Raw genomic sequence first — 22,939 nt, forward strand, 5'->3', positions numbered from 1 at the left:
TGAGTGCAGTTAATCCTCCCAGAGCAGCCCTCAGGCCTTGGCAGTACCAGAGTCAGGATTAAAGCTGTGCTCAACATCCTCCTCCCAGCAGTAACAGTGCCCCAAGCCCTCCCAAGCTCAGGGGTCAGCCTCTGGCTCTCTGGGAGGGATAACAAAGGGGCTTTTAAAGCAAATGCTGACCTTTCTCTCTGAGATCTGACCGCTTGTGGCTTTGCTTTCCAGAGAAGTTCAATCCCTCCCTTTGGCCTCCTGTGCATCTGGAATTGCTGATCCCATTTCTCCAGCCAGGAGCTCCTTCTGTAGTAACAGGCTTTTAAATATGTAAATCTATTTTCAAAGCAAAATAACCCCCCCAAATGTTCATGTATCTCTCAGAAGGAATAAAGGGTCTCTGTCCTAATATTTTATGCAAATCTTGCTTTTGCTCTTGTACTCGGGCATGAATAAATATCAGTGCTTCAAAAGAGGAAAAAAAACTTCATCAAAAGAAAAAAACCTTTATTTCTATTGCATAAATAATGGTAAAATTAAAATATTTTTATACAGATTATATATTTACAGTAGAGTTTGGTTAGAGGGAACAGCTGATACATATGGCATTCAGTTTTCCTTTATACACTCCTTTATACACTCAGATAACTTGTAATAACATAGGATTTATTTCAGTTGCATGCCCAGTTAATTTATATTAATATTTACAGTATTTTGTACAAAGGTTTTTTGTTAGGATTTTTTTTTTTTTTACTATTATGCTGCTGACTTTGTGAAGTTTTTTCTTTAATTAAAAAGCCATGTCTTTTGTTAACGAGCCAAAAAAACCCGGTGAGTTTACAAATGAACAGTAAAGGGCTGGAAAACATGAGCTGGTGACAAAAGGGAGACACGGGGATTAGTGGAGACCTTCCTAGAGATGAATCAGGAGGATTCCTAATAAGGAATTGATTCCTTAGATCCTGCTATGGATTAAATGGCAGCAGCCTGGCTCCTGGGCTTATTCCAGTTAACTCATTTGAGTTATTTCTGACTGACCCTGGGGCCCACAGGTAACCTGCTCTCCCTTCCTCACCCAGCTCAGAGAAATCTGAGGATCAACAGCTGGAAGGGCTTTGGCTGCTCCGGAGGGGATGCTCAGGAGGGTGAGCCCAGCCTCGGGCTGCTGAGAGGGAACAGAGGCAGGGATTTGGGGGCTGGTGTCACCAGCATCACCTGCACCCTTTGCAATGGCCCCCAGCAGGGACAGAAGGTGCCCAAGTGCTGGTGGCACCAGAGCCACCTCAGAGCTTCCCAAGGTCTCCTGGCTGGCTGATGGAGACACAGCTGGGAAAGGAAAGCTGGAACATGGATCTCACCTAAAGAAGGGCAAATCCAGCTGCTGGTTTGAGATGCTGTCAAATACAGGCCAGGAACAGCTGGGAAAATAATTGGGTGGAAAATGGCAATTTCATCTAGCAATGGTTTTCAAGGCTACAAAGTATTTTGGTCAGTCTTGGCAGAAAATAAAAAAAACCCTGTGGTACTTTCATCATCAAATTGTCAAGTACTGAGCTCTAGATCCAGAGGATTTCTTTTTTTCTCCTTTCTCCCTCTTCTGGGGCTGCAATTATTTCATAGTGAAGATGCCAAATTACAGCAGTTTTCCAGACTTTTGCCTCTGGAAAGGTGCAAGTGGATCACATTTCCAATTATGGGTCTTAGATTTTCTGCCCACCTTGCTCTTGGTGAAGCTTCATCACTTCCTAGAGCTGCCTAAAATGTCCTTCTTGAACTGGAGAAATACAGAGCCCATCCTGATAGCAGCCAACAACATAAAGATATGAAAATGTGGTGAAACTTGCCTTTTTCTGCATTAAATTTCTGGGAAAGGAACAGGTTTTAAGTGATGCCAGGGAAATGTAATTGCACTGTCAGAGCACAGGAGGGTAAAATAATAGATTGAAACCCAGCAAGTTCTGTACATCTTCATCAGTGGAATGGAAGCATGATTCAGAGCCAAGAAAAAAAGACACTTCATCAGATTCTCATTTTTAGAAGGGTTGGTTTTTCTTCTTTCAAACGCTCATCCATAAAGCAGGAACTAAATCATGGATTACAGGGGTGGGTAAAATAAGGGACTTCATTCTTAGAGATTTTAATGTCATTCCTCCCACTGCTTCTCCCCTCGCTGCTGCAGGGCTGATGGGGGCTGTGCTCCTGTCACCTCGGGGTGGTGACAGCCCTGGCAGCTCCCAGCACGTGCAGGGGCTGAGTTTTCCATGGGAAAAGCTGAGTCCCCCTTTGTCCTGGGGCCCTCACTGAGAACGGAGCCCTCCCAGTCACCTGGAGCCCCTCCCAGTGCCAGGGGTGGCCCAGGAGATGTTTGGCTCTTCTCCAACAGGCAGGAGGATGCAGAGTCGGTTTTTGGGACAAAATATTCCTAAACTTCAATGGAGGAAAGGACCAGGGGGTGCTCGGCTCATCCGAACAGATTTCAGCCACCCAGAGTGGCAGCTTTGGGAATGTTTTTAGTTTGGCTTGCTTTGCTTGCTTCCTACCCTAGTTCTGGATTTAAAGCCCTTCTTTACTCGGCCCAGCTTATAAAGAGGGGTACCCAAATTGCTGGAATTAAAGCAACCAACATCAGCCCTGCCACTGCACGTGTCCAACAGGTGAAACCTCTGGATAACCAGGATGGAATCTCTCAAATGAACTGGATTACACCCAGAAATTCAGCTTGGCTCACCGGGGAGCAGGGACAGGAGCTGGGGGTGCTCCTCCCTCCCACCCTCCTGCTCACCCTGGACCTGGGGTCTGTGATCACTGTCCCAGGTGCCGACAGTGACTGGGGGAAATGGGGGTGCCCATCAAGCAGGAAGGAGAATTATTTTGTGAACTCTCTCTAATTCCCTGGCAGCTCCCACAGCATGAGGACCAGAGCCCTAACAAAGCCAAGCCTTCCTAATTTAAATCTTTCAATTATGTTGACATTGCTTCTGATCAGAAATTCCTCCTCAGTGGTGTACTCATGGAGGGGCCAGGCTCCCATGGGTGGCACCAGAGGTGACACCTCCCAGGTGTCACTGGCTGGGAGCAGGATCTGGCTCTCCAGGGCCACCAGCACCACCATCATGGAATATCCTGAGTTGGAAGGGACTCACAAGGACCTCAAATCCAGTTCCTGGCCACAAAACCACTGCACCTGTCCTGCCTGGAACTCCCCAGCTGTGGTTCCCTCATGGCTGCCCTGAAGGAATGTCTTTGGCTCAGACAGGTGAGCAGTGTTCCTTCAGCAGATTATGCTGGAATTCACTTCCCTCCAAATTATTTCAGCATTGGTGAGGCTGCTGTTCCTTCTGCTGGCTTCTCCAGGAGCACGGATCAGGATCACTGCTGAAGCCAGAGGTTGGAGCCAAGGTCAGTGGTGATCAGGGGTGCAGGAGCAGGAACCCAAATCCTTCCCACCAGAGCTTGACCCCCACATGGAGAACCCTCCCAAAGAGTCCTCAGCAAGCCCAGGACAGGCAGTGCTCAGACTGAGTGGATTTCACTCCCTTCTGAATTCAAGCAAAGCCTCTCCCGGGCTGAAATCATCTCGTCCCTTTTGAAGCCTTCCCTGCACATCAATCCCCTTAATTGCACACAGTTCTTTGTGGCCAAGCCAACAGAGTTGCTCACGAATTCCTAATAATTTCCTAATCCACGAAAAGCCCCTGTCCCACTGCTGGGAGCTGTTTGCCCATCCCTGGAAGTCTGGATCATGTGTGCTCTGCCACGGTGGCACCCATGTCACGAACAGCCAGGGTTGCCATGGCAATCTCCTGTTCCTCCAGAACTGCAGGGCTGAAAAGACACTTCAATCCTCCTGGAACTGGCAAGAGCAGAAGTTTAGAGCTTTTTCTGACAGCTCTGCTGCAGTCTGGGTATTTTTTAAAGTATGTTAATTAGCACTTAAATAAGGTTTTTTTTCCTTAAAGTATGGGATGTGGGGTTTTTATTTTTATGTCTTTGATTCTTCTGCTTTCTCCCCCCTCAGCTTTTGCCATCAGGTTCCAATCAGAATTTTACTGCTCTATTTTTACCTCCTGTCTGTAAAAGCAGCAAAAAGCCCTATTTTTCCCCTCTTGTGTAGAAGGAAAAAAAAAAAAAAAAAAAAAGAGATAAATGGATGTTACATAAATGGAGCCAGGGAGGGAGGTAGGAGACATTCAGTGCTGCTGGATGGGAAGGTTGTGGGGAAGGAAAGGATGGAATAGCTTGGCCTGATCCATCCTGCATTGCCAGGAGCCACTGATTAAAGAAGGGATCTCTTCACAATGCCTGGGGATGGAGGAAGGCTGCTCTAGGAAGGGAAAGGAGACCTCTGGCAAGACATGACCCTGATTCATAATGAAAAAGAGAGGTTCCCTACAGAAAAATCACACCCCAAAGCCCCAAAAATCCTGTACCCAGTAAAATCAGTGGGGAGTTGTGCAATGAACTCTACTGACACCAGGCTATGGCTTTTACCAATATATTCATTATAGGTTTGGCTTTACAAATGGAGCTGGGAGGGGAAGGGTTGGGCTGGAGAATGGCTCTATTTACAAGGGTTTATGGGGCATGCAGGAGGCAATTCTAGAGCCTTCCAGAAAGCTTCAAGGAATGCAGACAATCATTGTCCATGAGGTGCTGCTGGGCCTGGAGTCTGCTGGGGTTTGTGGCACATGGGTGAGGAAATGTGGGGAAATGCCTGGTTTGGGGTTGTGGGTTTGGGGTTGTGGGTTTGGGCTCAGTGGAGGCATTGCTCCGCCCTGTGCTCCCCCATCCCTCCCCTCCACCTCCCTCTGCCCATGCTCACTCCAGCACAATCCCAGGGACAAAAAGAGTATTCCTTGGTGTCAAGGAACATTTAGACTTTTTTCTCACAGCTGCCACCTTTCCACAGACCCCTGAGACCTAAAAGTGGGGATGAGTTTCTGCAAAATGATCTCCAAGTTCGTTATCTGCAATGCCCAGCACAGAAAATGTGTCTGGGCTCCCCAGTACTGAGAATCCCACACCAGAATATCCCACTGATATTCTGCTGCTGCCCTGTAGCAAATGGAAATCTCTCTGTCTTCTGGGAGACAGAATCATTTTTTTAATGGAATATTCTGCAGTTCACCTCTATTGGTCACAGCAGAACAGAAATGCAGGAATTATGTGTTTGGGAAAGGCAGAGAAAAACAACTCTGCTGCTGTGGAAAAGGTGTTGTCTTTGGGATGGAGGGGACAGCAGGAAAATGGCAGGAAAAGGTGAAGGTGGGACACTGAGACACTTAAAAGTGACTTGAGTTTAAAGGAGTGGTGGGAGACAGGACAAGGAACAGCAGATTTTTAAATTAGGCTGCTAAAAATACAGGTAAATGTCACTCAGAGTGGTAGAAAAGAAAGAGCTGGAATGAGAGTTGGGGATAGATCCAGTGTAAGTCAGTGGCTGCAGGGTGAGATGAAGGAGGCTGGGGCTGTGCAGCCCCTGGGGGAGCCATCCTGCCCCTCCTGTGGCACAGGGAACAGTCACCTCCGCTCCAGGAGCAGCATCTCAGGGCTCCTGGGTGTGCCTGGAGCTCTCCCAGCACAGCCACCCCACTCCAGCACCCGAGTGCCTCCATGGAACTCCCTTGGAGCACTCCATGATCACCAGCTGGGATCTCCCAGCAGGGCAGGAGATCACCTCTGTCCTGGTGTGGCACCCAGGGGCACAGTTCATCCAAAGGGAAATGCACGGATTCGTGTCAAGTTTCAAAGGAAAAACTCCTTCCCAAGTCCAACTGGCTCCTTGCACTTCCCGTGTGGTGTCCCTGCTCTGCACCATTCCATCTTCTCCTTGCTGCTCCCTAAAATGTATTCCAGAAAAACCAGCCAAGGCTCCCCAGACCTGGAAGTCTGACACACTCCAAGCACACGGGCTGGGCTCAGGTTGGGTTCCTTCTTCTCCTGCTGAGCTCAGCTTTTCCAATGGCTCCTGTCGGAGCCTGCCATGGGATGGGGGTGGTGGGATGGATCCTGGGAGGGAATGGAGAAGTTGGCTGGTCAAATCAACACTTTACCATGTGGAGGAAAATAAAACCTCCCCCCACAGGAGGATGTCTGCCATGGAGGTTTCACTGCAGATCATAACCAGGCCACATGAAACGGAATAAATCAAAATTGTGCAGGCAAGGAAAGGGGAGGGAAGCTCAGGAAGAGCTTCCCTCAGGATTTTCACCTGGGAAAAAATTCTTGAAGACCAATAAAGAAGAAGAGTAAAACTGCTGGAGAGGAAATGTTGAATATGCAGAGAGGCCCGAGGAGAGGGAGGTTTAGCTGGCGCTGGTGGTGGCAGAGTCCCTTGGAAGACTTTGCACAAGTTCAGCAATGCCCAGGTGGGAAAAAGGGGTGCTCCTCAAGCCCTGATTCACAGTCGGAAAAAAATGGCCAACAGACTCCTGCTACCCCACAGTCTCATGTCAAAGGTGGAGTTGATGAAGCAAAAAATAGACATTTTGTATGGTGCTGGCAAATTCTCCCCTTTTTTCCTCAGAAAATACTGTACAAGGATGCTCTAGCTCCCCTCTAATGCCGTAAACTCCATGGCATGGTCATAAGGGAAAAGGAAAGTGAAGCTGGAACACGTGGAACAAAAGGAACAGGACTTGCTTGTGGCAATGCTACGATCAACTTCCTGGGAATGCGGGCCCGGCGGGAGCTGTGTGGGACAGTCACTGGGCCCTGGGTCAGGACCAGTCACGAGGCTGAGCCTCCTCCCACCCGCAGAGCGCCGGATCCAAGCGTCCTCCGCGCTGCCATTGCTGTTTCGAAGCAATAATTCGGGACTCCTGGATGTGGGATTATTGCATTAGGAAACAAAACCTTTAAAGCATTAGAACAGCCCTTTGATGTCCCTGCCAAAAGGATGTGGTTGGTTCACAGGACACGCTGCTGGCTCCGGCTCCCGCCGCAGGCGCCGGCTGTGCCCGCGTGTCGGTGCCGTGGGATCGGGGCGGGAGCTCTCCCGGGTGCGCATGCATGGCGGCCATCCCGTGCCAGGACCACTCCGAGCCGAGCCGAGCCGAGCCATGCCAGCTACTCCATGCCGCTGCGCAGGATCTGGTTGGCCGCGATCAGCATCACGCTGATGATGAAGGCCATGGCGAAGGCGCAGATGAGGCTCTTGCGCACGCACGTCTGGCGGTTCTGCTTCTGGGCGTGCACTGCGGGGACAAGAGCGGTGTCACACAGGGCAGGGCTTTGATATACGCTCTTTATGAGCTAGGTCTCGTAAGCTTTTGGAGATTTATATCACACTTAAGATAGCTACCTTAAAAGGCATCAAATTAGCAGGGTGGCTTCTGTGGTAGTGTTGGAAACAGAAAAGTTTTAATAAAAGGCAAAATAACAAAAGGTTATTTTTGTTATTTTACTCCAACAATTTTGTTATATACTCCAACAACCATACCACTCTCCATTATTAAAATAACTGCCCTAGTTGTAACAGCCCTAGGCATCGCTTTAGCCCTAGAAATCTCAAAAATAGCCCAAACACTCATCCTCACAAAACAAACCCCTCTCTCAAACTTCTTCACATCCCTAGGGTACTTTAACCCTTTAATCCACTGCCTAAGCATAACTAACTTCCTCAAGGGAGGACAAAACATTGCCTCTCATCTAATTTTTCTTCTTTACAGAGAAAACTCGAGCTAGGTGCAAGAGGTTCTTGCTTTTGGTAAAATACCCCACAAAAGCAATTTGGTTTTTTGTTATTTTCTTTCTCTAGTAAATTGCTTAGACAGGACTTTTTGGCTTCTGTTCAAGTGGCTATCTTTAAGTTTGAGGTGAAGTTTTTCAGGTCTTATGAGGTGTCTTTTTACTTAATTGAGGAGGGAAACTTCTGGGCTTTTTTCCTTTTTTAAGGAAACAATGGATAGTTTTGTCATTCCATCAACAGGGGGCACATTCCTACAGGGGTTCTGTTCCCTCCTAGAGCAGCTCAGGAACCCTCCTGTTCTCACTGTCACCTCTGCCTGCTGGGACATTCCCAAACAACCCACCCAGCCCTCCAGGACTTCCAAACCAGCCCATCCCAGTCCTTCCTAACCCTTCAGGAACTCCTTTCCCTCATCATGGCTTTTGATCCCTTTAAATGCTCACAGGGATGTTTGGGGTTAGCTGTGTATTTCTTTTAAGCTCTTTGTGAAGTTGGAATCACAGAATGGGTTGGGTTGGGTTGGGTTGGGCTGGGCTGGGCTGGGTTGGGCTGGGCTGGGCTGGGTTGGGTTGGGTTGGGTTGGGCTGGTTGGGTTGGGTTGGGTTGGGCTGGGTTGGGTTGGGTTGGGCTGGTTGGGTTGGGTTGGGTTGGGCTGGGCTGGGTTGGGTTGGGTTTGGTTGGGCTGGGTTGGGTTGGGCTGGGCTGGGTTGGGTTGGAAGTGACCTTAAACCTCATCTTCGTCCCATGGGCAGGGACACCTTCCACTGTCCCAGGCTGCTCCAAGCCCCATCCAGCCTGGCCATGGACACTTCCAGGGATCCAGGGGCAGTCACAGCTGCTCTGGGCACCTGTGCCAGGGCCTGCCCACCCTCCTCCCCACCCTCCTGACCTGAACTTCCCCTCTTTCAGTTTGAACTAAGTTGTTTCTAAAGTTCTTTAATAGCAATTATCAACCTTGTGTGAATCCCTCCGACTCATCCAGGTCAACTGGGAATGAGTGGAAAATCAAGAAGTGCTCCCTGATGACACTCAGGCCCCCACTGTGACAATTCCCAGGAGCATCCATGGCACATGAGTCACTTTTCCAAACTTTTTAAGTTTTAGGTTTTCTGTGCTTAAGCCAAATCAGATTTATTAAGAACCTTTCCAAGTGAATGCTTGCAGAATAATTGTCAAAAGAAGTGAGAGCAGCAATTAAAAAGCAGATAGAGTTGGGATTTTTAGCACTCATTTTATTTAATTTTACTTTTTGCCAAGCTTGTCAGTGAGAATTCGTGCTGTGACTTAATAAAGCCAGTTCATGACTGTCCTGGCCTCCCCACATCTGAATGTCAGAGCCACGGGTGCTGTTGGGGCACTGTGGAGATTTGTTTGCAAAGGCCTTGAAGGTTCCCCCAGGCAATCCCAGGGTGGTGATGGCTGCAACTGCCCAATTATCACCCCAGCACCACCACCATGCTCACCACTAAACCATCTCCTAAGTGCCACATCCACACTTCTTGGACACTTTCAGGGGTGGGGATTCCACCATTGTTTGACAACCCTTTTAGTGAAGAAATTTTTCCTATTTTCTCATCTAAACCTCCCCTGGCCCAGCCTGAGGCCGTTCCCTCTGCTCCTGTCCCTGTTCCCTGGGAGCACAGCCCGACCCCCCCGGCTGTCCCCTCCTGTCAGGAGCTGTGCAGAGCCACAAGGGCCCCCCTGAGCCTCCTTTGCTCCAGGCTGAGCCCCTGCCCAGCTCCCTCAGCTGCTCCTGGGGCTCCAGACCCTTCCCAGCTCTGTTCCCTTCCCTGGACACACTCCAGCCCCTCGGGGTCTGCATTGTCCTGAGGGACCCTGGGCTGTCCCCAGGGTTTGAGGTGGGACCTCAGCAGTGCCAGCACAGGGGACAAGCCCTGCCCTGGTCCTGGTGCAGCCCAGGTGCCACTGGCCTTTTTGGCCACCGGGGCACACCTGGGCTCATGTAGAGGCACTGGCTCCAGCACTCCCAAGGCCTTTCCCATCTGTCCAGCTCCTCTGTCCCAGCCTGGAGTGCTCCATGGGACATTCTGTTCCTGTTGTGCCCCATGGAACAAGTGCAGGACCTGGCACTTGGCCTGTGCAGGTCAGTCAGGGACAGCCAGGAAATCATCCCAGCCAGGATGGACAGCTCTGCCTGCCTGCCCTGGGCCTTGCTTTGCTCTTTGGCCTTGCTTTGCCCTGGGAAGGGATGTCCCTGTCACCTTCTCCTCATGGATGGTCTTGTGATGATAGGAAACTTTCAGATGGTTGAAAACTGCCCCAAAACAAACCTAAAATGCAGCCAAGGACAGGCTCCAGGTGCCCGTGTTTAGAAAGCTGGAAAGGAGAATATTTTTAGAATTCATGGAAAAACCCCTTGTTCTGATCCAGCCTTGAACCTCATGGCACAGAGAGCCCTGGATGCTGGGTTTGAATCCCAGTTTTCTCCCCCATCACCTCCTCTGGCTGGTGTTCAGCAGTGCCTGTGCCCCAATCCCAGCTCCCAGTGGCCCCAGCTCAGTGCCAGGGGCACAGAGCCCTCCTTGGGAAGGGTTGGAGCCATCCTGCCCTGGGCAGGGAATGTGAGTGAGGCCTCACTGTGTTCTGGGCAGGGAATGAAATCCCCCCTGCCATCAGCTCTCCCAAATTCCTCACTCCCTGTTTGCAGTGCTCTGCTCCAGGATTCCTTCTCTGGCTTTTATAAACCACACAGGATCAGTGCTGTGCCTCCCTGGCTTTGTGCACAGTGCCCTGCTGCTTTGAAAAGCTCATTCCTGCCCAGCTGTAGTTGTTTTTTTTATGTATTTTCTATTATTTCTGTACTTTGAAAGCACTCCCAGGCAGCAGAGAAATCACTGACAGCACCAGCACTGCTGTCAGGGTGGGGCTGGTGATGGGAACAGCAGCCTGAGGCTGGCCAAGGGTTTATTGGGATAACAAACTCACCTCTCCAGAGGAAAAGAGTAAAAGATGCTTGGTGTCTTTGCAGAAATGTTCCTGAATTGAACAACTTCTTCAGGGTTCTGTTATACAACAGAGCCTGAAGGCAGCAGGATGCAGGGAAGTCCCATTTACTGCTCTTTACCTACTAAAGGGACACCAACCATCCAAATTACCTACAAATAACCCCGGGGCAAAGGGGAATGTCTGCCCAGGCAGACCCTCTGGCTGTTGGTTGGGAATGACTCCAGGAAAGAGCTGGGTATCAGCATTGCCCTGCTCCCTTAAAATCCACAGGGAGGCAGAGGAGCTGAACTCCTGATGTCCTGATTCCTGGAATTCTTCCCTACAACATGAAATTCCATTTAACCAGCCCTGCTTACTGGGGAGGGCATGCCCTCAGTTCTCTCCTTTCTCTAAATCCATCACCTCTGAGCACAGGATCTGCTTTTCCTGCTGGTTCCCATAGCTGGCATTGTCCCAGAGCTGGATGCCAACATTTGGGTGCCACTGGGAGCTTTTGCCACCCACAGGACACGCCAGGGGTTGGATGTGGAGCTGGTTCATTGGGCATGGGCAGAGCCTGAGGCTCCTTGGGAGAAATCCTCAACCCTTTTAGGGGGAAGAGCAACCCAGAGGTTTGCAACATCCATCAGACCTCATGAAGCAAAGGCAAATCAAGGCTGGGTCATTCTTCATCTCCTCAACAGTCCCAGGACAGGCTGGGGAGGAGAACTCCCCCACTGGCACAGACCACAGCCCCCAGAACCCCTCAGGAGCTGGGGCTAATGGGGCCAGGCTGTTTCCAGGTCACCCTGCCCACAGTGGGTCTGGGATGTGCTCCCAGCACTGGGAGCCTTCTCTCCTGCAGGAGAACAGCTCCTCACAAGGACAGCAGCAGTGTATTTATAGAGCCCTGTCCCAGCCCTGCCATAGGTGAGTGATGGTGCCTTGCTCAGGCTGCCTGGAGTTATTTTTGGTTTAACAAGTCAGTTTGTCATCCCCAGGCTGAGCTGAGCAGGACAGGGGAGCAGGGAGGAGCTGCTGGCTGCATCCCATGGATGTGAGGGTGGCACCCCCCTGGCAGTCCTGTAGCCACTGACACTGCTGTGCCACCAGCTCTGTGTCCTGAGTGCTGGATCAAGGGAACTGCCAGGAAAAGGCTGCTGGGCTGTAAATCTTTGGGAGCTGCAAATTGTCCTTTGCCTGTGTCCCAGGAAATCACACAGCCTTCACTGTCCTGCCCTGAGTGCTGATAAAAACAGAGATAAAGCTGAGGACAGAACTGTGCCTCTGCCCTGGGCATGTCCTTCCCCTGCAAATGACTTCAGTGCTCAGAGGGAGCTGAGGAAATCCTGGCCTTGGCCCTGACTGTAATACAAATATTGTATATTTGGGGTAAGCTGTGTGCTGAGAGGTGCAAGGTCTGCCATCCACATTGATACTGAAGAAGATTTCATGGTCATAAAGACCTTATTATCACATTTCCATAATTGTATGACAGGAATTTCATGGCTTTGTACTGATGGTGATATTACCTGTACAACACTCTTCAGCACCTGAGCCAGCTCACCCAGGTGTGGAGAAGGGGAATGTCCAGGTGTGGAAAATGGGAATGTCCAGGTGTGGAAAATGGGGATGTCCAGATGTAGAAAACAAGGGTGTCCAGATGTGGAAAACAGGGATGTCCAAGTGTGGAGAAGGGGCATGTCCAGATGTGGAAAATGGGAATGTCCAGATGTGGAAAATGGGGATGTCCAGGTGTGGAGAAGAGGAATGTCTCTGCCCACAGGAGGAGAAGGGTTTGGGGCTGGTCTGGGATCCAAGAACACACCCAGAGGTGACACTGAGTGGGGATCCCCCTTTCACCAAGCTGCTCCTGGAAGTCTCTGCTGTTTCTGCTCCCTTAGGAGATCCCCAAATCTCAGTGGGAACCACTGGGGCTCCTCTTGGCTTCATTCCTCCCAGAATTAAAGGCCCTTCATGGGGTGGATGGTGCATTAAATATAGATGGGAGTTGGAAGAAATATTTGAATTGCTGGAATTGAACTAAGAAAGGAAGTTCTTTTAGGGTGCTATTCATCTCATCCCAAGGTGGCACCTAAATTAAACCCAAGGGGTTCTACCCAAAAAGCATCTCCTTCAGTGCACTAATTAGAAGTGAGTGACCCCAGGGACACCCCCAGGACAGCTGACAGCTGTCCCTTAGTGCCACAATCCAGGCCATGTAATTCCTGCTATTGAGGTCTGTAGGGATCCTGGTGTTGGAGAGCTGGGAGCTCTGAGGGTCATTCCTGGCAGCCTGGAGAGCTGCAGGGACACAACCTGTCCTCTCCTGGCAGAAATGCTCCTGTCAGAGCTGTCAGACCAGAGCTGTCCCCTTCCACTGGGACCTGGAGCAAAACTGTGTCCCATTGTTGATGGTTCAGCTGATCTTTATTCCCTGCTGGATTTGTGTGTGTTCCCAACATCTAAAAAAGGGTCTGTTTTGCTTCTAGGTTCTGCCTGGCACCAGCAATGCCAAAACATCCCACGAGAAAAGCTGTTCCTGCTGCACTTTTGGAAACTGGAGCTTCCAAAATGAGATGCTGAGCATTAGGAACCCAGGTTTTTTCTGGGATGGTTCAGCCAAGCTCCCAAAACTCTGCAGCAGTGACAGCTGGCTCCTGTCCCCAGGGATCAGCAGGTCAGTGGGCACAACAGCTCCAGGCAAGGAAGAGACATCTCTTCCTCTGCACTCTGCTCCAGGAGGAACACAAAAATTGTTGCTTGGCCTGATTCAGAGAGTGCTGCTGCTGCTTCCCTCCTGCAGGGTCTTTTTAATTCAGCTGTGCTCCTCCAGCTTCTCTGCCCTGTTGGACAGAGGTGAGGGTGAGAATGGAGCTGCTGCACCCCATTCATCAGCCAGGCCAAGGACTGGGCTGTATTTTCATCCTCTGCTCTTTGTCTCTGCCTGGTGCCCTTTCAGAGCTGTTTGACCCCACAGGATGTCACAATTCCCCCCAAAATGGTCTAAAGTGGGATTGCTGGGTGGGACATGCAGCGGCTCCACCAGGGCACAAACTCTGAGCTTCCCTGTTCCATTTCCCTGGGCTCTTCTGCTCTTGAGATGATTTCATGGAATCACAGATCAGTTTGAGTTGGAAGGGAACTTAAAAACCATCCCATTCCATGGGCAGGGACACCTTCCACTGTCCCAGGCTGCTCCAAGCCCCAGTGTCCAGCCTGGCCTTGGGCACTGCCACAGGCTGAACAACCAGGACCTCTTTGGTTGTACTAAGCAGCAACACTTCAGAGCAGTGTGGGTTCCTCTGGCCAAGGAAATGTAAATGCTTCTGAGGTGGCTTAAAATGGGGAATGTCCTTGCCAGTGTCAGCCCTGTCCAAGTGCAAGATTTACTGCAGAGCCCAGTTCTGATCCCAACTCCTGAAGGAGCCAGGAGCCCCAAACCAGACCAGCCCCAAACCCTTCTGATCCCCTGAGGCTCTGCTGAAGGAAGGAAATGTTTCCCTTTCTCTGGGTGCCTCCAAGCACCGCTCAGCCCTTGGCTTTGCAGAGCTCCTCCCGTGCTCAGAGGAGCTGTCCTGGCTGAGGCAGGTCCTGGCAGCTCAGAGCAAAAGGTGCCCAGGGCAGCAGGGCACAGACCTCTGCTCACTGCTGCTGTTACAGTGCAGGACAGGACTCGTCCCAGCTGCTCCCTGGGAGCCTTCTTGGGATCTCACAGAAAAGTGGAGAAGCCAACACAGCTTGGTAGGGCCTGCCAGTGCCAAGAAAGTCATTCCATGGTGGGATGAGGGAAATCAAGGTGTTTCTGTAGGGAAATTCAGCCTGGCTTAGACACTGACCTCAGCACCTGCATCCCAGCAGAGAGAGGGGAAACCCCCAGTGCTTCATCCCTGTGCCTGGAAAAGGATCAGCTTAGCTGAGGGACAGAAGAAGTCTGAGGGCAACTCTTGAGCTCTCTGGGTGTCCAAAATAACTCCCTGCCACCCCCAGGCACTCCTGTCCTGGATCAGAGGGAGTTTTAGAGACACAGGAAAATTGAGCAGGACCCCAGGGACTCTCTCTCACCTTCAAACTCCGTCTGGCAGTTGCCAGAGTTCTCGTTCAAGCTCTCCTCCTCGTTGATGATGATGTTCTCGATGTCCTTCATGGTGAGGTGGTCGCGGAAGGCGTGGTACAGGATGTGCTTCAGCTCCTCCAGCGTTATCCTCTGCATGTCAAACTGTGGGAGACAGCCCAGTTAACCCAGGGATGGGGCTCCCAGGAGAGCAGGCCTAGAGCAAGGCCACAATCCCCAGCTCATGTTTTTATCAACCTCATTTCAGCAGCTCAGGGTGGGTTTGTGCTCTTTGGGGCTGGTTTCACTCCAACAGTTGATGCTGTAAAAGGGTCTTGGCACTGGTGGAGCAGCAGAGAAACCCAGAAACCCAGGGATGGCCTTCCAGGCTGGAGAGGCAGCAATCCAGTCCATCCCAACAAAGAGAAAACCCTCAGGGATTCCCCTGCTATCTCTCACTCCTCCCATGAGCCACAACTCTGTGCCCCCTTTTTTATGTTCCTAACCCCCCAGTTATGCCTGGAGGGAGGAACAAGGAGAGGACACTTCCCCCAGAGCTGACTTCTGTTGTGGATCCAGTAGAAAGTGCTGTTCTTACACCAGCCAAGTGTTAAACCCCCAATTCCTGCTGAATGTGAACATTTTGCCCCAGCAGGACATTGGCCATGTGCAGTTTGTGGTATTAATGAATCCCTGCTCATGGTGCAGCAGAAGGAGACACCCAGGCTGCTGTGCAGTGCCAGGGGAGCAGAGAACTCTCTCTGGGTGTAGGAAAGGAGGATGGAAATGTTCCAAGCCATAGTGAGTCTTCCTGAGTGCTGCAGAAACTCCTCAAAGTGAGGCCTTGCAGCCCCAGCAGGGCTTGTGCACAGGAACCAGGGCTCTCCAGGGCTCCTCCACCCCATTGAGCCACCTCAGGGTACCCAGAAAGGCCAAACCCGTTGGGAAGGATGAAAGTTTGACAAGAAAGTCTCACAGATATATGTGCATGCTAGAAAGATTTTTAAATGTAGAGTCTGATGAAGGAATAGAGATGGAAGCAAGTTTTGATATAGAAGAAAAGAATTGCTGAGCCAGTCTCACTGGATAACCAAGGAGCAAAGGGTGTGTGAGTTAGAAGGGGTTTGTATGGCTTAGAGCAAAGGATAAACCCACCCCAAACAAGAAGATGTTTTGACCAAGCAGGAAGAGAGCACAGGCAAACAAGGCAGCAAATGTTGCCAGTAGATAAAAGGTCTCAGAATTTTCCACTGCAAGAGAAAACTGAGAAACAACTCCTAGCTTAAACTGTAATGTACTGACTGTTAGTGATTGGAGAATGGTAACATGAATATGGTAATTACAGCAGTTATGATAGGCTATAGATAATAGTTAAGGTATAGATTGGTTCTACTGTATGAAAATGCTCAGCAAAGAAAAGTCTATAATGCATTGTAACCAAAACCAAAGGGTGTCCAGGCCTGCCTGCAGCTGGAGCTGACAGCTGTGGGCACAGCTCTGTCACCCACAACCCTGGAGTGGTGTAACGCCTTGGATGGAATAAACTGCATTTTCTATACAATAAACTGCATTTTGTATATAATAAGCTGCATTTTGAAAAGCTTCCTGGAGTCCTGCATCCCTCAATCAGACTCTTACACAAACCCCTCTGGTCAATGCCCCAGTGGAGGGAGGGCAATGCCAGGTCCCAGCTCCCTCTGCCCTGGGAGAGTGGGGATGCAGCAGGGAATTCCCATTCCTTCCCCAGCCTGGGGAGAACAGGACAGAGCAGGCAGGACAGGACACAGGGAATGGCTCCCAGTGCCAGAGGGCAGGGATGGATGGGATACTGGAAATCAGGAATTGTTCCCTGGGAGGGTGGGCAGGCCCTGGCACAGGGTGCCCAGAGCAGCTGGGGCTGCCCCTGCATCCCTGGCAGTGCCCAAGGCCAGGCTGGACAGGGCTGGGAGCAGCCTGGGACAGTGGGAGGTGTCCCTACCATGGCAGGGGTGGCACTGGATGGGATTTAAGGTCCCTCCCAGCCCAAGACTTTCTGTGATCCTGATTCCCTGAAGTCAGAAAAGCCAAACCCACAAACTACAGCAAAGTCCAGATTTGAGTTGGCCTCGAGAATCGTCCCTGAAGCAGAACTGGAAAAGAATTCCAGCAGAGGTTGAGGATCAGCCCCAAGGAGGTGGAATGGGGTGACCACAGGCTGAGGGGCTGCTCCTGCAGGCAGGGAGTGACAATGGGGATGGAATGATGGGGTTGCCATTGCTGGGGCTGTTTCAGGTTGGAGTTTCCCAGGATGAAGACCCCAAGGAATGCAGGAGGGGGTGTTGGGTGGGAATCCTTGGATTCACCCCCATGCAATCAGCACTGCAGGAAGCCACCCAGGAGGGCTGGGAACCCTGGGCAGCTTCACTGCCCCCTGCAAAGCTCCAGCAACACCCCCAGCACTGCTGCAAGGCAACCAGAGGAATGATCCCAAATTTCCACACCTTCAGTTGCCAGGAGAAACGCTTTTTGTCATGGAACAGGATGTGAAGAGCACAGCTGCTCCCTTTTCAACATTAAAGACAGCAGAGCAGGGCTGGTGAGATTTGTTCATGCACAACAAAGCAGGATGGAAATTGGTGATTAAATCCCAGGGGGATTTGCAGCCCAGCTTTGAACTGGGCACCAAGGAGCCACTGGTGACAATGGGGTGCTCACTATTTTTAGCTGAATCCCTGAGGAAGGAGACAGCAGAAAAACCAAACCCATCAGCCCTGCTGCTCACAGAAATGCTTTTCATCTGGACAGAGCCAGAACTTTGTCTCTGGTCCCTGCTGTCCACTCCCCTGCACATTTCCTGCAGTAGGGCTGGGATGGTGCAGGAAATGAGTGAGGGGAGTTGGGGAAATTGGTGTTTCTGTGGGTGCTGGGTAAAACCAGAGGGATGTGTGCAAATCTGCCTGCACACCCAGGGATAGATGGGAATATTGCAGGGCCCAGATTAAGCAAAGTGCACTCCTTGTCCTTCATTAACCCCTCGGAGGATGAATGATTTTGCACCTGTGCCATGAGCAGGGGTCAGGGAAGAAAACCTCAGGCTGAGCAGCTCAGGAGTGATGAGAATCCCAGGATGGGCTGGGTTGGAAGGACATTAAATCTCATCCAGAGCCACCCCTGCCATGGCAGGGACACCTCCCACTGTCCCAGGCTGCTCCCAGCCCTGTCCAGCCTGGCCTTGGGCACTGCCAGGGATGCAGGGGCAGCCCCAGCTGCTCTGGGCACCCTGTGCCAGGGCCTGCCCACCCTGCCAGGGAACAATTCCTAATTCCCAATATCCCATCCATCCCTGTCCTCTGGCACTGGGAGCCATTCCCTGTGTCTGCCCCTGCAGTTCCTGGTGCAGGGTCCCTCTCTGCCTTCCCTGTGTCCCCTCCAGAGCCTGGCAGGTGCTGGGATGTCTCCAACACCCCCCTGTTCCCCAGGCTGCACAGCCCCAGCTCCCTCAGCCTCTGCTGCTCTCCCTCTCTCCCAGCACTGCCACTGAAAATTCTCTGCAGAGTCCTCTGTCCTCCTGCCTCTGCCCCAGGCTGGAGCACAAACACAACTGTGGGGATCAGCTCATCCTCAAACTGTGCCAGCAGTAATGACTTGAGGGGTTTGGGGTCTTCCTGTTCCCGTTAAAATCTGTCTGGAGGGAAGGAATTGTTCTCTTGACAAATGCTCAGCTGCTGCTGCATCTCAAATGTTATGCTAATAGAGAGAGAAATTATCTTTTTAACTTGTTTTGTTGTCATTTGTATCCTTTAGGAGGTGGAACAACCTCAGATGGGATTCAGAATCACCCTCAGTGGCTCACAGGAGCTGGGCTGCTTGATCTTTGGGAGTCCCAGCTCAGAAGACTCTGTCAATCTGTCAATCTATACAGTGATTTTTGGTCTCTGCCCCTTGCAGGACAGCCACCCTCCCTGAGCCCTGTGTCACCCTGACAGAGTGTCCAGGGTGGCTCCAGCTCGGGGCAGGCAGGGACAGGCTCTGCTTGGACTCCCAAGTCATTCCAATTATCCCTGCTCTCCAACCCAGCAATTTCCCTGATTCACTTTTCAATTACTCTGGGTTTTATTGTGGTAATGACAGGAACCAGGGAGCAACTCTTAGCTTTTATTGACTCCGTGGGGAGGAAAATGGGGACTGTGGCAAACTGGAAACTTTCTATAGGATTTATAATTAGGGGAAATCAATGGAGCTGCTTGTGAGCCTCAGAATAATTCACTGTGAGCAGTAAAACAAACTGAGCTGAGGCAGCTCCAGGTGCTGCTGTGAGTGGGAGCTGTGGAGAGCACCAGGACCTGGGCACTCAGCTCCTGAGGGACCCTGAGGCTGGAGGGTGCTGTCCCATGAGGTATCTGGGAGGGAAACTGCACCTGGTCCAATCTAGCCTCTAGCTTCCTTCTTGACTTAAAATTCCTGCAGGAAATGAATCCCTACCTCAGTTCCTTGAGTCTCCCCAGTTGAAATTTCCCAAATTTGTGTCTGCCTTGCCTGCAGAGCCCCATTCCCAGGAATGGCCCAATGGAAGGGCTTGTTCCTTGAAGGGGTTAAATGCTGGAGCAGCACTCCTGATCATTTCATAGCAGCTCAGCTTTAAAACAAAAGAGTGGGAGGCTCCTCTCTGCAGGGCCAGGGTGGCCTTGCTGCCCTGCAGGTGGATGAGGCCAGGGGGACCCTGCAGGGATGGGAGCAGGGCCACTCTGGGGACCTGCAGGGTCTTTTAAAGCCACTTTGCTCCACAAGAGGTGGGACTGGCTGCTCTGGCAGGGAGGTTTAGCTGGGAGAGCACTTAGACCCAGGTTTTCCAAATAAACCCCCTGGAAGGGTCAGCTGGGGCTGCTGAGGGCTCCAGGTGGAGCAGGATTTTGCCTCATGTTCTGAAAATTAATTCTGCAACCCAAAAAGCTTCAAAGAATCAGAGAATCATTTAGGCTGGATGTTGGATTAAGCTTTTTTCTGACCCAGAGATGGGGCAGCTGAGAGGTGTTTTAAAAACTTTTACTCCATTTTCAGTCTCATGTGAAGAGTGAGACAATACAGATGTTATAATTCACACCATCACAATCAGAAGCCAATTATTTCCTAATTACAATACACTGTAAGCATTTCTTGGCCTATCAGCTTTTGCCACACCATGGTGTAGATGCCCTAAAGCCAATCACCTAAAATCACCCCTTGTGGGTCCCACAAAGCTGGTGGAGCTGCCTTCCCCCATAACCGTCCCACATTCCCGAGGCTGCCGGGAGCGGGAAGGGCACGGCGACATTTCCATGGAGAAATTCCCTGTCCCCTGTCGCGACAGGCTCCGCCCCTTCCGGCAGCAGCGCTGGGACACGCAGTGACAAATGCCCGTGGTGAGTGTGAAATACAAAGCTGTGGTTCGTGTCAAGTACACACAGGCAATGTGGGTATTTGTCATTGTGATATGTGTGGAAACCGACCATGGCACAGTTATAAAGAAGAATTCTAATAATTACTGAGGAAAATAAAACATGGAAGAAGGCTTTTGAACCTACCCTTTATTTGCAACTAACCTTTTTAAGTCTTAAGTTGATTTAGGAGCATTTGAATTAAAGCTTTAAGGATGTTGCTTTTTGACAGGAACTTTCTGCTTGTAAGCCTTAAAGAGTTTTGCAGTAATAACTTTTTGAAGTATAATTTTAGAATATTGCCTGTAGAAAGGATCTTTTGAAACTATAGCTTTAGAATATATAAAAAGGAGACATGCAGCTTGAGAAAAGAAGATGGACGTCAACTCAAGGATAGGGAAGGTGGACATCACTGTTATGAGATTTATAGTCCTTGCAATCAAAAGGTGGACCCACATCTGGAAACTGGACTTCACCAGATGAAATACTCCTTCCTTCTTTCAGAAACTGAACCACCACCACCTGGGATGCTCCTTTTGGGATACATCCTGAGAAAAACTAAGTCACAATAGTGTATAGAATTGTGACATAAAAATGGGGAATAGAAACTGCTGAGAAAGCTGATGAGTACCCCTATAAATACCTGTAAGCCCCACCTATGGGTGTGCAGTTGGAGGGAAAACTTCCCCCACTGTACCCAGCGCTGTATTGCTCATACTTTACCATATTAATTAATAAATTGATTGCTGCTGGAATATTGGCCTAGTCAAGCTTCTTTGTCCCTTGTGACAAATGGCCCTTGTGTGTGACAAATGTCCTTTGTGACAAACGCCCAGCGGGGCTCAGGGCACACCTGAGCCATTGCAGCCAGGTTTGAGCACACAGCACCCTGACCCCAAACACCCAGGCCGAGTCTGCACTGTGAGATGAGGAGGAATTCCAGCCTCAGCCAGCCCTGGGAACCTCCAGTGTGTCCCACAGCCCTCATGGGGTCACCAGGGGCCATCCCTGGGGAATGTGGAATCCTCTGGTGCCTGTGGGTCCCAACCTGCTCCAGGCTGGGCTCCAAACACCCCAAACACTCCAAACAGCCCCTTTGCTCCCAGGGATGGGGGATTTTGTGGCCTCCTGTGCAGGGCCAGGAGCTGAACTCGATGCTTCTTGGGGTCCCTTCCCTCTGGATATTCCATGGTGCCCAGTGTGGATCTGGAGCATCCCTTAGAGCTGCTGCTCTGTGACTCCTGGGACAGGGGCTGGAGTGGTCCCCTCGTGCCTGCCAGGAGCCCCCAGGAGCCCCCAGGAGCCCCCCTTTGGCTCTGGAGGTGGGAAATGCTGCTGGGCTGGGCTGCAAGGAAACACTTTTGCATCCAGAAACAAACCCGGAGCTGTAATTCCCTCCTGGAGATAGAATTCCCTCTGCTGGTCTCACCTCCTGCTGAGGCTGGTCCCAGGCTTTCCTAGGCCCAGACTAATTTTGGGGCAGGATTTGAGCAGGGCAGTGGCTCTCTGGCCGTGCCTCCCCTTCCCAGCTGGGATCTGATGGTTCCTAACTGGGCTGAGAGGAATCGGCCGCCTGAGAGGCACCACCTCCCCTCACACACAGCAGGAGTATTAATGCTGGCCACATTCAATTAACTTGAAATAGTTTAGTAAACCACAGAGAAGTGGTGGTTGGGTGGTTTTTTAATTAGAGAATGCTCTGAGGCTGCAGCACAAATAACCAGGCCCCAACAATTTCTGTGGTGTGGGTTCAGGGCTGCCAGGGCTGATCCCAATCCAAGGGAATCCCTAACGAGGGCTGCACCTTCCTGACCCATGGCAGGCCTGGGGGAGCCTCGGGGGGAGCAAACTCCTGACAGCTAATGGGGGCTGGAGCTGGGAATTCCCATCTGGCCCCAACCATCTTCTGCCTGTCCCCCAGATTGGAGCTCTCATGGGCTCCTGTCCTGGGGTAAATCCAGCAGTGAGCTGAGGTAAAACTGCCCTGATGGTGCTGTCTGTTCTGACATGGAAATGGCAGGTGGCAGCCTCAAAAACAGCAAAATAATTCACACAATAAATAATTCACACAGGAAAAAAAAAAAAAAAGGATTTTTCAGTGTAGGACATAACAGTTGTTAAATATTTAAGCAAAAATTCACAGAATTCACAGCATGACTGGGTTGGAAGAGACCTTCAACATCATCTCCAACCCATGCCCTAAACACCTGAACTCACCCCTGGCACCCAGTGCCACATCCAGGCTTTGTTAAACACACCCAGGGATGGGGACTTCACCACCTCCCTGGGCAGCCATTCCAGAACTTTATCACCCTTTCTGTAAAAAACTTCTTCCTAATACCCAACCTGTATTTCCCTTGGCACAGCTTGAGGCTGTGTGCTCTGGTTGTGTCAGTGCTGCTGGAGACAGAGCCCAGCCCCAGCTGAGCACAGGCACCTTTCAGGAGCTGTGCAGAGCAATGAGGGCAGCCCTGAGTCTCCTTTTCTGCAGGCTGAGCACCCTCAGGTCCCTCAGGGGTTCTTAACAGTGTTTGTGTTCCCAGCCCCTCTCCAGCCCTGTTGTCCCCTCTGGATGTGCTCGAGTCCTACCTGGTGCTATCCTGTGATATCCCATAATATGAAATCCCGTGTCCCTCTGCAGGAACAGGATTCCACCCTGAGCTGTTCCCCCCTTGGCTCAGTGTGAGCACAACAAGGGAGTTTGGGGCAGATCACTCTGAGGCTGTGCCAAAACTCCAAATATTCCAAGGAGGGGAAAATCCTTCTGTGTTTGCCCCACAGAGCCTCCCCCAACAGGGGAGAGCAGGGGCTCTGCACCCCAGGGGGACCCTCAGGCTGCTGTCTGGTGTCAGGAAAATTAATCCA

General features: G+C 51.0%; 1 protein-coding gene across 5 annotated transcripts in view; it reads right to left on the reverse strand.

The window, feature by feature from the left end:
* Window positions 1–477: 477 nt before the first annotated feature.
* CALN1 (calneuron 1) overlaps window positions 478–22,939 on the reverse strand; it is a 172,518-nt gene continuing 150,056 nt past the window's right edge. For all 5 annotated transcript variants that reach the window (XM_077188551.1, XM_077188552.1, XM_077188556.1 and 2 more), the window contains 2 exons: window positions 14,693–14,846; window positions 478–7,187 (listed from right to left, as the gene is read on the reverse strand). In XM_077188551.1, the coding sequence (XP_077044666.1) occupies window positions 7,060–7,187; window positions 14,693–14,846 (282 nt within the window). In that variant the 3' untranslated portion in view covers window positions 478–7,059. The remainder of the gene's footprint in view (window positions 7,188–14,692; window positions 14,847–22,939) is intronic.

Source organism: Agelaius phoeniceus, chromosome 20, assembly GCF_051311805.1.
Source record: "Agelaius phoeniceus isolate bAgePho1 chromosome 20, bAgePho1.hap1, whole genome shotgun sequence".
Taxonomy (NCBI): domain Eukaryota; kingdom Metazoa; phylum Chordata; class Aves; order Passeriformes; family Icteridae; genus Agelaius; species Agelaius phoeniceus.